This window comes from Oncorhynchus mykiss, chromosome 5, assembly GCF_013265735.2.
Source record: "Oncorhynchus mykiss isolate Arlee chromosome 5, USDA_OmykA_1.1, whole genome shotgun sequence".
Classification (NCBI taxonomy): Eukaryota; Metazoa; Chordata; class Actinopteri; order Salmoniformes; family Salmonidae; genus Oncorhynchus; species Oncorhynchus mykiss.
In genome coordinates, this window is record NC_048569.1 from 77,498,924 (window position 1) to 77,512,589 (window position 13,666).

Consider the following 13,666-nt stretch of genomic DNA (forward strand, 5'->3'; position numbering starts at 1 on the left):
CTCAGCTGATGACATCATCCATTTAGCTCAAGGGGATTCTGCAAGAGAGAGGGAGAGAGATGGAGAGTGAGAGAGAAAGGAGGGGTGGTTACCATGGTGATGGGTCCTTTTAAGCAGCTGCTGATTTGCTAGAGCTCTCTCTCTCTCTTCCCCCTCCCTCCCTCCCTCCCTCCCTCTCTTCCTCCTCCTCTCTCCCTCTCTCCTCTCCTCTCTCAACCAGCCATTTAGGCAAAAGATTGGTGCTCTGCGCGCTAGGCTGTGGACCTTCCTGCTCCAGTCATTCTACTCTGTCTGCCACATGCAGGGATGGGAGACCCTACCCTCCAAGCACAGAGAGAGGATACTGGCAGGTAAGAGAAGGGAGGACATCTTTATTCTACGGGGCTTTAGCTGTAGTTGGGAGGTGAACTGATCTGTCTCTCACTGCAGAAGACAGCCAGAGCTCTGTTTCTCTAAGCTCAGATGGGATATTAGAGATATGTTCAATGTGTTTGATCTTGCTTGGCATGACAATGACCATAGGAGATGGCAAGTGACAGCACAAACAGATCTGGGACCAGGCTACAGTGACAATGACCATAGGAAATGGCAAGAGACAGCACAAACAGATCTGGGACCGGGCTACAGCCATGAAGCACAGGCTCTGTCTCTGCATGATTCGAGAGGAAGGAACCAAAGCCCATGAAGCATATGTTACTGCTGCAGCTGCCTCTGGGTAACATCAGACATTAAATGTCTGCTTTCAGCACAGCTGCAGAACAAAACAGAGCACAAACAGACACGACCTGAGGTCCATCTGTTGTTTGGGCGAGGAAGAGGGTCAGTCAGTCACTCACCCCATTTTCAGCCAATTTGTAGATAGCAACTAGGCTAAAACTGCACCATGTTCTCTTCTGTATTGTAATAAAGGGCTGGGGTGGAGGGTTGGATTTGTGGATTTTACACATAATTATATACATTCGCTGAGAAACAAATAATGCACGGCTTTGTTTTGACTGTATAGCTTTGTGATCCATTGAAATGCATAGCATGAATTATTTATTGAACTTGGTTTTAAAATTCCACTGACATTCCATACTGTAGAAATCTCTCTGTCACTAACATAGCTCACACGTACGCATGCACATACTCATGACAAGGCACGTAGAATTAATATGCATAGTTGCATAAGGTAATGTAGTCACACACGTCACATCATACCCATCCAACACAGACACACAGTCACACACACACTCAACTACATTCCGGTGCATCGGTTTGGTCTTCATTTGGAGTATCTCTGGGAAATGGAAGGATGTGCTGTGAAGTCTTTTCTTGGTCAGATGTCAAAATTGACTGATGTTTCATTGATTAAATGAAAGCCTCTCCACATTGTTTCACCTTCTGTATCTCATTAAAATCAAAATCAGGAAGCCTTAGGTGGAATAGCCTCATTGCAGTATCGTCTCTTCAATGGACATGTCATGGATTTGATATCTCAGGGACATGTTGGTACAGTTCACATGGAAAATACCCATCAAATTGAATGCTCCTTGTGTTGAGAATGCAAGACAGAACTAGGTCAAAGTGCCTTGAAAGATGTTTGTGGCGACCTGTTTTTTGGATGAGTACTGTGCTTTGACTGTGTTTTCGAATGTGATTGTAATTTAACCAAGTTTAAAATGTGTTGTTTTAATTATGTCTCTTCCATAGGTGCTTTTGATAAAAGAAACAGTAGAAGACTTGGGGGAAAGCCTGTATTCACCAGCTCAAAGGTAATGCATGATAAAAGCTTATTTATTATTTAATTGACTAGTTATTGTTTTATTACTCTCTCTACTCTCTCATGTTCCCATCTATAACACAGACGCACCTATGTAATGATTATGATATGTGGTTATGATGCCTATTTAGTTGCATGCACTGATTATACTTTACTCTGGATGAGAGCATCTAAGTGCTCAATGACTCAAATGTAAATGTAACGGTGTGATTATGATCTAGGATGGTGACTTTTAAAAGTCTGTAATTACTGCACACTGACACAGAAATGTGAATGGTCGAAACACTAGAGTGGGCCTCACGCACACACGCACGCACGCACACGCACACGCACACACTGATTCTGCAGCTGACGACTGTAGTTTCATCACTGACACAGATAGCAATTACCTTTCATCCCCTCAGAGTGATAAACACACAGACCTTGTGTCGTATCAGACTTACGAACAGTAACACAAGGCAGACAGAACCTGGAAATATGTGATGAGGGTTGCTTTTGTTTTACAAGCCTGAGTGTACAATACAGCTCAGTCACATGCAGGCATCCTCACCAGTATTATTCAATCCTATTGAATTAACATTTGCTTTTGGGAATTTAGAAGATGCTCTTATTGCAATTAACTTACAATTAGTGCATTGATTCAACTAATGTATGTAAACCAACATATAATGAAAAACCTTTTTAGCCACTATCTGCAAAATCAGTGCTAATCACTTTCTCTATCACAGGTTAATTATAGGTAATTGCAGGTTAGATCGAACTTGCTTCATCCCAGTCTTTAGTTGTTGAATCAAGTCTGTAGGCTACTACTCCATTATCCCAAATGATGTTGTGTGATCTGATCTTTCCATTCAAACCTCTCCCCTCTCTCTCTCTCTAGCAGCCGAGAGGTGTAAGATGCCCTTGAGTTCCTGCAGCTCCTTGTGAAAGACCTCTTGTCCACAGGACCATTTGGGTCATCAGGAACACAGGGAAAGGAAGTTGCACTGCAGTTACATCATCAGCCACCATGAAGTCAGACGGGCTGGGGACGCCAGGCCTCCCATCCACCGCAGGGAGAGGGACTGGTGCTACCAAGCCTGGAGACACTGGCCCATTCAGGGCAAAGAACGTCAAGACCAAGCAGCCAGGCGACCACCAGAGCACCACGGCTAAAGCCAAGACTACAACCTCCGCATCAGCCAAACCAGTGCTCAACGGTACGGCTGGCCCAGGGGGGGCTAGGAGGGAGGTAGCCACCGCTAACGGACCCAGGGGGTCCCCAACAGGTGGGAAGGGGACTAAGGACCAGGACAGGAAGCCTAGCCCTAACCCTGGAGCCAGGCCCAAGACCTCTCCCCCAGGCACCACCTCCACAGCTCAGGCCAGGCCAGGGAAGCTGCAGAAGAATACAGCAGGGAAGGGTGACTCTCTTCAGGGGGCAGACAGCAGCACAGCCCACCCGGCAACTACCACCCCCTCCACATCCGGCAGTGCCTCTCCTGACAACAGTTCCGGAAGCCCACGCAACTGCCCCACCATGCCAGGTCTGGTCTAACATCCAACATAATTAACTTGCTCCCCAGTGGGCAAAACTGGTTGAAAATACATTATAATGACTTTGTAATGATTTTCAACTCATTTTGCCAGCTGGGAAACTGTACTTCCCTTGTCTAACATCCAATGTTATTAAGTTGCCTCCCAGTAGGGAAAAAACTGTTGAAAAGACATAATGATGTTGTAATTACATTGTAATGACGTTGTGATAATAACGCTGTAATGACGTTGTGATAAGGACTCTGTAATGACGTGATTCTAACCAGTTTTGACGCTAGGTTAATTCACTCATTGTTATGATGACATTAATTAGAATTTATGGCAGAAAGTTAGTGTCTGAAAAATTAGCTTGATTTAGAAATGAATGGTAGCAGGTTTTATGAAGAATAAGTAGCAGAGTGATTTAAATGAGTTATGCTTCATCCCAGAGGCGCGGCAGGTAGCTTAGTGGTTAGAGCGTTGGACTAGTAACCGAAAGGTTGCAAGATCGAATCCCTGAGCTGACAAGGTAAATAAATATATGTGGTTCTGCCCTTGAACAAGGCAGTTAACCCACTGTTCCTAGGCTGTCATTGAAAATAAGGATTTGTTCTTAACTGACTGTTAACTGTTCTTAACAATCCAAATAACACTATAACAATAATCCAAAAAACTATCTGTGCTTATGTGCATGGGATTAATGTACACAAAGATATACTATGAATGATATGTACAACAATATATATATTACAGTGAGCTATGTCAAGTATACAATATATACAGACACAGTGGGTCTAAACAGTATAGAAATGGGAAGCATTGATTGTTCAATGTCTAAAGCTTAGTGTGTGTGTGTGTGTGTGTGTATGAGAGCTTGTGTTTGTGTTTTTGTGTGAGTGTGTGTGGGTGTACAGTGCCCTTCGGAAAGTAATCAGACCACTTGACTTTTTCCATATTCTGTTACGTTACAGGCTTATTTTAATATGTATTAAGTACAACTTTTTCCTCATTAATCTATACACAATACCCGTCAATTACAAAGTGAAAACAGATTTTTTTAGATTTTTTGTAACGTATTAAAAATAAAAAACAGAAATACCAGAAGACCCTTTGCTATTAGCCTCAAAATTGAGCTCAGGTACATCCTGTTTAAACGTACCATCCTTTAGATGGTTCTACAACTTGATTGGAGTCCACCTGTGGTAAATTCAATTGATTGGACATGATTTGGAAAGACACACACCTGTCTATATAAGGTCCCACAGTTGACAGTGCATGTCAGAGCAAAAACCAAGCCATGAGGTCGAAGGAATTGTCCGTAGAGCTCCGAGACAGGATTGTGTCAAGGAACAGATCTGGGGAAGGGTACGAAAACATTTATGCAGCATTGAAGCTCCCCAGGGCCACAGTGGCCTCCATCATTCTTAAATGGAAGAAGTTTGGAACCCACAAGACTCTTCCTAGAGCTGACCACCCGGCCAAACTGAGCAATCGGGGGAGAAGGGCCTTGGTCAGGGAGGTGACCAAGAATCTGATGGTCACTCTGAAATACCTCCAGAGTTCCTCTATGGAGATGGGACAACTTTCCAGAAGGACAACCATCTCTGCAGCACTCCACCAATCAGGCCTTTATGGTAGAGAGGCCAGACGGGAGCCACTCCTCAGTAAAAGGCACATGTCGGCCCGCTTGGAGTTCGCCAAAAGGCACCTAAAGACCCTCACACCATGAGAAACAAGATTCTCTGGCCTGATGAAACCAAAATGGATCTCTTTGGCCTGAATGCCAAGCATCACACCTGGAGGAAACCTGGCACCATCCCTACGATGGAACATGGTGGTGGCAGCATCTCCGGACCTGAAACCTGGCACCATCCCTACGATGGAACATGGTGGTGGCAGCATCTCCGGACCTGAAACCTGACACCATCCCTACGATGGAACATGGTGGTGGCAGCATCTCAGGGACCTGAAACCTGGCACCATCCCTACGATGGAACATGGTGGTGGCAGCATCTCCGGACCTGAAACCTGGCACCATCCCTACGATGGAACATGGTGGTGGCAGCATCTCCGGACCTGAAACCTGGCACCATCCCTACGATGGAACATGGTGGTGGCAGCATCTCCGGACCTGAAACCTGGCACCATTCCTACGATGGAACATGGTGGTGGCAGCATCTCCGGGACCTGAAACCTGGCACCATCCCTACGATGGAACATGGTGGTGGCAGCATCTCCGGACCTGAAACCTGGCACCATCCCTACGATGGAACATGGTGGTGGCAGCATCTCCGGACCTGAAACCTGGCACCATCCCTACGATGGAACATGGTGGTGGCAGCATCTTCGGACCTGAAACCTGACACCATCCCTACGATGGAACATGGTGGTGGCAGCATCTCAGGGACCTGAAACCTGGCACCATCCCTACGATGGAACATGGTGGTGGCAGCATCTCCGGGACCTGAAACCTGGCACCATCCCTATGATGGAACATGGTGGTGGCAGCATCTCCAGACCTGAAACCTGGCACCATCCCTACGATGGAACATGGTGGTGGCAGCATCTCCGGGACCTGAAACCTGGCACCATCCCTACGATGGAACATGGTGGTGGCAGCATCTCCGGACCTGAAACCTGGCACCATCCCTACGATGGAACATGGTGGTGGCAGCATCTCATGGACCTGAAACCTGGCACCATCCCTACGATGGAACATGGTGGTGGCAGCATCTCCGGGACCTGAAACCTGGCACCATCCCTACGATGGAACATGGTGGTGGCAGCATCTCCGGACCTGAAACCTGGCACCATCCCTACGATGGAACATGGTGGTGGCAGCATCTCCGGACCTGAAACCTGGCACCATCCCTACGATGGAACATGGTGGTGGCAGCATCTCCGGACCTGAAACCTGGCACCATCTCTACGATGGAACATGGTGGTGGCAGCATCTCCGGACCTGAAACCTGGCACCATCCCTACGATGGAACATGGTGGTGGCAGCATCTCCGGACCTGAAACCTGGCACCATCCCTACGATGGAACATGGTGGTGGCAGCATCTCCGGACTTGAACCCGTTCTAACATCTCAGGAGAGACCTGAAAATAGCTGTGCAGCGATGCTGCCCACCCAACCTGACAGAGTTTGACAGAATCTGCGGAGAAAAATGCGGGAAAACTCCACCAAAAACAGGTGTACCAAGCTTGTAGTGTCATACCCAAGAAGACTTGAGGCTGCAATTGCTTTCAAAGGTGCTTCAACAAAGTACTGAGTAAAGGGTCAGAATATGTATTTTAAATACATTTGCAAACATTTCTAAAAACATGTTTTTGCTTTGTTGTTATGGGGTATTGTGTGTAGATTGACGAGGGAAGAAAACAATTTAACCCATTTTAGAATAGGGCTGTAACGTAACAAAATGTGTAAACTTTCCGAATGCACTGACTGTATGTGTGCGAAAAGGACTCAATAAGGTGTAGATTAGAGTATAGGGCCTCAGCCGGTCTGTCCCTCCTTTTCATTCAACAGAGAAAGGGAGAGACAGAGTGCCATATGCTCTCCCTCCCGCCCTCTCTCTAACCAGCCCAGTCATCCCATCTATCTACTCTACTCCAGCTCTATGTTATTGGCTCTGATTTTGCAATATTTTGGCTTTGATGTGCAGTACTAATATCAGTTCCTAGCCTCTAGCTCTCACATCCTTGTTAGCTCTCCTTATAATGGAATCATCTCTGTACTTTGTTTGAGGATTTCATGAGTTCAATTAGCATTTCTCCCCTCAAAACTGCCTGTTTATTGTTGCTCTATTTGTCCCCGGTAAGCTGTATAAATTAATTCTGCCTCTTAATCCCTCATTCTAAGTGAGCAGTTTTCATTTTCTGAAATGAGACCGTTTCCAACAATAAATATCAGTGTTTGGTTAAACACACTATAACGATCCTCTGTGTTTTAGATCTTAAGACAAAAACCCAGGCTAAAGTTCTGACCAAATCTCCACTGACCAAACCCCCCCAGAAAACAGACACCACAAAGATCAACAGGTAAGCAGCACTGCACCCGATATCAGAACATCCAATTTTGGTAGACCATCCCTGAGAAATGGTAGAAATAACTCTGCTGCCCCCCACTGTTATATAGTGGTAATTGCTAGTCCATACAGAGATGGGTGAAACGATACATTGCAGTACTTGTTAATGCCATGGTCTTTTGAGGTTTATGCGCTTTCATCCCTTAGTGTGATCAGACCCTGTGATTTTGTATCCTTTATTGAATGATTGTTGTTATTGTCCTAAATTAAACATATTTTTAAGCAATTAAAATGGCTTTCATTTTGTGAGTGTCAGGATTAATTTTCTGTTCTCCGGTGCTGTTCTTTTGACTTCATGGTTTCTTCATCTCCCTGATCAGCCCTACCAATAAGCCTAGCACCAGAGAGGCCAATAAAGCCAAGCTCTCCGCTACAGGAAGAACAACAACTGTAGGAACAGGAGCCAGAGCAGACACAAAGGGGATGAGCACACCAACAGGCTCAGCTGAGAACCAGGGTGAGAAACCGTGTGTGTTTGCACGCGCGTGTGGACGTGTGTGCGTCCATGTGTGCATGTGTGTTTCTTCCAATACAAATCCTAACATCATCTCACCGGGCCAAACAATTGAAATATGTTTCTCCTCTCATGCAGTCTCTAGACCTGGGTCATCCCTGAGTGCCAGAAAACCTGCGTCTCCCAGGAAAGAGGAGGATAAGGATGGTTCCAAAGTCTCAGCAGACAAAGCAGCCAGGAAGACCACAAAAACCACCCCAGTTACCGCAGCCACAGCCAAATCTACTTCTAAACCAGTAAAAGCCATCTCCAGCTCCTCTCCTTCCAAACAGCCTCCACTAGCAACGGCCAAACCTGGGCCAAAGCAGAATGCTACTTCTGAATCTCCTACAGAGAAAGCCTCACCCAAGTCAGCGGGGCCAGTTAAAAACGTATCCTCTGTCATTTCATCCAAAAAGCCTGCAGCTAAAGAGAAAGAAGGATCTAATGGTAAAACCTCTACAGAGACCCAGCAGGCTAATGACACTGGTTCCGGAGCAGAGAGGGTCTCCTCACATTCAGATCCCAGAGAGAAGGCCTCAGAGCCAGTAACAACATCCACAGAGCAGAGTCCAGCTCATAACATCCCACTACCACCATGCTCCCAGGGCCACAGTGGAGGAGGGGACTCCCTCTCCTTACCCCTGAATGCCAGTCCTCAGAAATCTGCCAAACAACCAGGTAAACCTAACTGTACAAGAGGAGTCAGGGCTCTGTCCAATCAGCCACCAGCAATCAACCACATATTTAATGGGAATAACCTTGTAAGCGGAGAGCCTGCTAAGCACACAGAGGGGACACACACATGTAAACACACTCCTGGCTCAGCCACAGACCTTCCACTGGACACCCCAACTCCAGGCAGCCCTCTGGAGGACTCGTGGAGCAGCCTGCACCACCAGGTCAGCCCCGAGTCAGAATCCGGCAGTGCCACCACCTCATCAGACGACATCAAGCCTCGCTCTGAGGACTACGACGCCGGGGGCTCCCAGGACGATGTGGATGACTGCTGCTCCAACGAGCGCGGCGAATCCAAAGGAGGCGGCACCATGCGTTGCCATGACTTCCTGGGTCGCAGTAGTAGTGACACGAGTACGCCTGAGGAGCTGAAGATGCTGGATGGTGGACTGCGGGTTGAGGTGAGGCTGAAGGGGTGCGAGGTAGAGACCACCAGCGAGGAGGAAGGGGTGAAGCAACGGCCGCGCTCCTGGCTGAGCAGGGACCGAGACGAGGTCCCTGTTGAGGAGGAGGTGCAGACCAATATTATGGTGAAGCAGGTCCCCGACAGCCAGCTCTTCTCCTCTGAGGAGTCCGAGGAGTCTGAGGAAGAGGATGAGAGGTCAGAGGTGGAGGTTCTTCCTGTTCACCAGGCCCCTCTGCCTCCTGCCGATCCCTCTTCTCAATTCCAGGGCATTGTGAACATGGCCTTCGAGGATGGAGCTGACCCTGGTCAAGTCAACGAACAGCAGCAGCAACTGGACTACCAATCAGCCTCTAACTTCCGCCGCTCTGTTCTGATCTCTGTTGACGAGTGTGAGGAGCTGGGATCAGAGGAGTGCGGGGTGCAGACTCCGCCCCAGCAACAGCCTGATGACCCCCTCACGCCCTGCGACGTCTTCGGGAGCAACCCTTCTCCGGCCCCTCAGTCAGTCCCCAACTTTGTCTCTCACTCTGGGGGGCACCTGGCATCGGACTTTCCCAAAAACACACCTCAGCAGCAGCAGGAACAAGGCAACGAGCACGAGTCCAACAACAACAAACCCAACAAACCCATTGTTTTCCTCACTGAGATCCAGGATCCTCTGGTAGATGACCATAACCCCACCAAAGTGGAGGGAGTAGAGCCCAGTCCTGGTTGCCCTTCTCTGGACCATGACCCCACTGACCTGCCTCCCCAAGAGCGAGAGAGACCCTGCCACCTAGACCTCCGGCCTGCTGAACAGTACAGCAATGGAGGATCACCACGCAACAACCCCTCAACCAAGCCTAGCCAAGCATCTGTACCTGTGCATGTAGACAGCAAGAGATCAGACTTACATACAGACTTAAATGACCCTCAGCAGAAAGGGGGCTCTCCTGTACATGCAGCTATCCCACAATCCCCAGCAGGTAATGTATAATGATCTACATCTAGGAACCCACCTAATTTAAACCCTGTAGCCAAACCCCTCACCCATTCTCCCTCCCCACCCAGCCAAACTCCATTAGTCAAGTCATAGTTAGTTAATTAGTTCTCCCTCTGTATCTTGCAATCTCCTCTGTCTGATATAACATGATGCTCAGACTATTCATTTGCATTATGACCCTTCCTCTCAAAATACAGATTACTTAACTAGTTCAAACTCAAATTGGATAAGGGGTCGTTTTTTTATATGCCCATATAGTGTAGCCGAAAGCTTGTTATAAATACACAAAACATCTGTGTACCAGTCCCTTGATTTGAATTGGTAACACCAATATCCGTAAAAAAAAAAAATGGAGATTGGTCAATCAAGAAACGTGCAGAAGTAGCTTAGCTATAATCATCTTATAACAACTGAACTACCTTTTTTCAGAGGCATTCTGACCTTGACTACTTAGATTACTTATGGAAAGAAAAAGCAATGTTGATTTCAATGAGAACTGATACTAAAATATTAAGAGTGAGTCGTGAATGGCACCCTATTCCCTTTTATAAGGCACTACTTTTGACCACGGCCCGTAAGGTCAAAAGTAGTGCACTGTGTAAGGAATAGGGTTCCATTTGGGATACATATTTAGTGTAAAGTAGTGTGTCATGTGTTGGTTAGAAACCCCCTGCCTTCTGACAAGGTGTGGCGGACTGATGTGGGCCTAGTTGTACGAATGCACTTTGATGTACATAAAAATGCAAATATTCAATGATTTTTCATTGTTTCTTTTAGTGAATGCAACGAAATCCAACAGCTCCTGGCCTTTTTTAATCCACAGCTGATGATATTATTTATTAGATTGATGTTTCCATCATTTGTATTTCATGCAGAAGACGTGCAACCAAGATATGATTTTAAAAAAAATCTAATGTCACAATAATATGCAAAGTGGCCAGTTGATTTGGAGGGTAAATCCACAAATACTAAGCTGTCATTACGACCAGATTGCTTTTGAGAAAGATGTCAATCTTTGTTTTACTTACCTACAGGGACCCTTGCCTACCCAGGATTGGCTTGTTTTTGTTATTTATTGTCAGACCCTTCTAACCTGTATCTTCTCATCAGTCTGCTTATCAAAAAGACATCTGCATGATAGTAGTACATGCCATTTGTTGTGTCTTTTTATTTATTCCACCCAATATGTTTGTTTTTACTTAATTATTTTTTTACTTGTTTTATTATGTAATGCTGGTTTGGTTCAATAGACGTGTGGTACTGCCTGGTAGTTTTCTGTATGTGGTGTGTCTAGAACAATCTTTATATTCCATGTCTCTCTTTTTTCATTCTCATATGATACAGCAAAGCTATTACTTAGTTAGGGGTCACATCTCAAATGGCACCCTATTCCTCATATAGTGCACTATACTGGTGATATGGTGGCATTTGGGATGCATACTGGTTACGGTCTATCCCAGTGCAAAACATATCAATCTTGTTTTTGCTGTCAACAGCAATAAGAGGTCAATTGTATCATCCATTGCCAGCATGGATCTGTTATTTACAGTGATATGGAAGCAGTGTTAATTACAGAAAGAAACTGTACATAAAATCAGATGGGAAATGGTAGATTAACCTATGTACTTCCCTTTGTGCTGCAAAGTAAATCATTTCTGCCTGAATTTTGGTTTTTGTGACCGTATTATAATCATATCTGTACAATACAATAGTTCTATTCATTAGTTAAAGATACCTGCACGGTTTATTTCTTCAAACATATCACTGGTGCCTGAGCAAACTGAGTTATGCAGAGTTAACTAACAAGCGCTGGCAATGCAATGAATGGCTTACTGTGTTTTTTCACTGGTGGATAAAAGAGACACATCCAGACAACTACATCCCTCTGTGCTTGACCTTTAAGGCATCTGTCCATCCTATCTGTCACCCACAGTCCAGGTCAGTGACTACTCATGACTTATGCATATGATATAATTCTACATTATATCAACAATTTCATATTATAATCCATTGGTCTGTAACTAGGTACCAACAATGGTGAAATGAGGGCCTCCTGCCTCTCTCCTAGTGGAATAGAGGACAGGTTATTGACTCATCCTGTCATTTGATTATTAATGGATGTTAAGAGGAGACAGCTGCATTAAGGGTGAAACTTTAGTCATCTAAATGTTGGGATAATAACGTAAAAGTGACCTGCAGGATACCTTTGTAATGACTATGGACTTATGGAAAGATGAATTGTTATGTCATTGTCAACTGTTTTTAGGGGGCATTGAAGGACAATGAGACAGACTGGATCAAACAACAACCCCAACCTGTACACATGACTGACGCCCCTCCAAAGCCCTCTCTACCAACTACGAACTGAACTTGAGACAAGCTTTTGAGCACCTCAGCTCCTCTGACAACCGCAGCAGGAGGAGCACAGTGGGGTAGGAGGAGGAGAACGACAAAGAGGAAGATTACAATGAAGAGAGTGGTAAGTTTGCGGAGCGTGACTGGAGCATGCTGAAGCAACTCTTGGCTTCATAAACCCAGTCCCTGAGGACCTAAACCTAGCCCAGTATCTCATCAAGTAGAACCTGTCCGTCTCCCGGGACTGCCTGGACACCCAGCAAACCTTCCTGCTCCACGAGAAGGAGAAATTTAAACGCTGGGCAGAGCTCATATCACCCCTGGAGGACTCCACAACCAGCATCACTGTGACCAGCTTCTCGCCCGAGTATGCTGCCTCTCCGCAGGGGTAGTGGACCATCATGGAGCTAGAAACTTATCACTGACAAAGCCTATACAGAATTAAGGACTAATGGATCATCTTGGAGTTAGGAACACATCACTTGATTGACAGGTTTAAGGACTAAGGAGACACTATGTTAACTTCTTTCTGGATTTATCAACCTTCTCTCTAGATTCATCAACTAAACAACACTTCTTCTGAGACAGACACTACAACAGTACTTTCTATCAGCGGGACCTGTTACACTTTCTCTCTGGACTTCTGCAACATGTCTATGGTTTACTGACATCTACAGTACCACAATTATTCTGTCTTGATGTTTGAGTCATCCTCTATTTATTGGTTGACTGTCTCATGCTTTTTATGCTGCTTTTTATGAGCTTTGAGTTTTTTCGGACTCTCAAACTGAACTTGTTTGTTTGCATTCAGTCCCCTTCACAGTGCTTGACTTGGACGGAAATAGGTTCCAGTACTAATTTTGGGTGCCGGTACTGTTTATAATTAGGTAAAGGAGCTCCACAACACCTTTTGATAAGAGGAACAGGAGCTCAAGCCGTAGAACATTTTAGGTGCCGGAACTCAGCTCCAGTGAGCTCCTGCCCAAGTCAAGCTCTGCCCCTTCATCATCTTCAGTTATATCCTTAATACTTAATGGACTGAGAGTTTAGACACAAATAAGGTGTTGTGCATGCGGACATTTGTGTATGTTTAACTGTTTACTTGGTGTTTGCAACCTTCAGAAAGAAGAAAATAAAAAATACATGTTTTTCTTATGGCTCTCTACTCATGATAGTTTCACAGAAACTAGAGAACATGTTGGTCTGTTGGCTTTATATTCATTGTGTATATAAAAATGTAAATGTTTGGTTGTAAATACAATAGTTTCATGTTTGGGGGGGTTTGGTGATAGTAAAAATACAATAGTAGATCATTTTTTTAAAT

At 45.5% G+C, this 13,666-nt stretch overlaps 1 protein-coding gene across 2 annotated transcripts; it reads left to right on the forward strand.

The window, feature by feature from the left end:
- The first annotated feature begins 217 nt into the window (after nucleotides 1-217).
- LOC110524603 (AP2-interacting clathrin-endocytosis protein) lies at nucleotides 218-13,497 on the forward strand. Of its 2 annotated transcripts, none has more exons than XM_021604424.2 (7): nucleotides 218-350; nucleotides 1,693-1,754; nucleotides 2,643-3,288; nucleotides 7,234-7,321; nucleotides 7,689-7,825; nucleotides 7,961-9,970; nucleotides 12,254-13,497. In XM_021604424.2, exons 3-7 carry the CDS (start codon nucleotides 2,772-2,774, stop codon nucleotides 12,271-12,273), a joined length of 2,772 nt encoding a protein of 923 aa, XP_021460099.2. In that variant the 5' UTR covers nucleotides 218-350; nucleotides 1,693-1,754; nucleotides 2,643-2,771; the 3' UTR covers nucleotides 12,274-13,497. The 2 variants fall into 2 exon arrangements, with proteins under 2 accessions (XP_021460099.2, XP_021460100.2); XM_021604425.2 differs by having other exon boundaries at nucleotides 2,646-3,288.
- The last annotated feature ends 169 nt before the right edge of the window (nucleotides 13,498-13,666 follow it).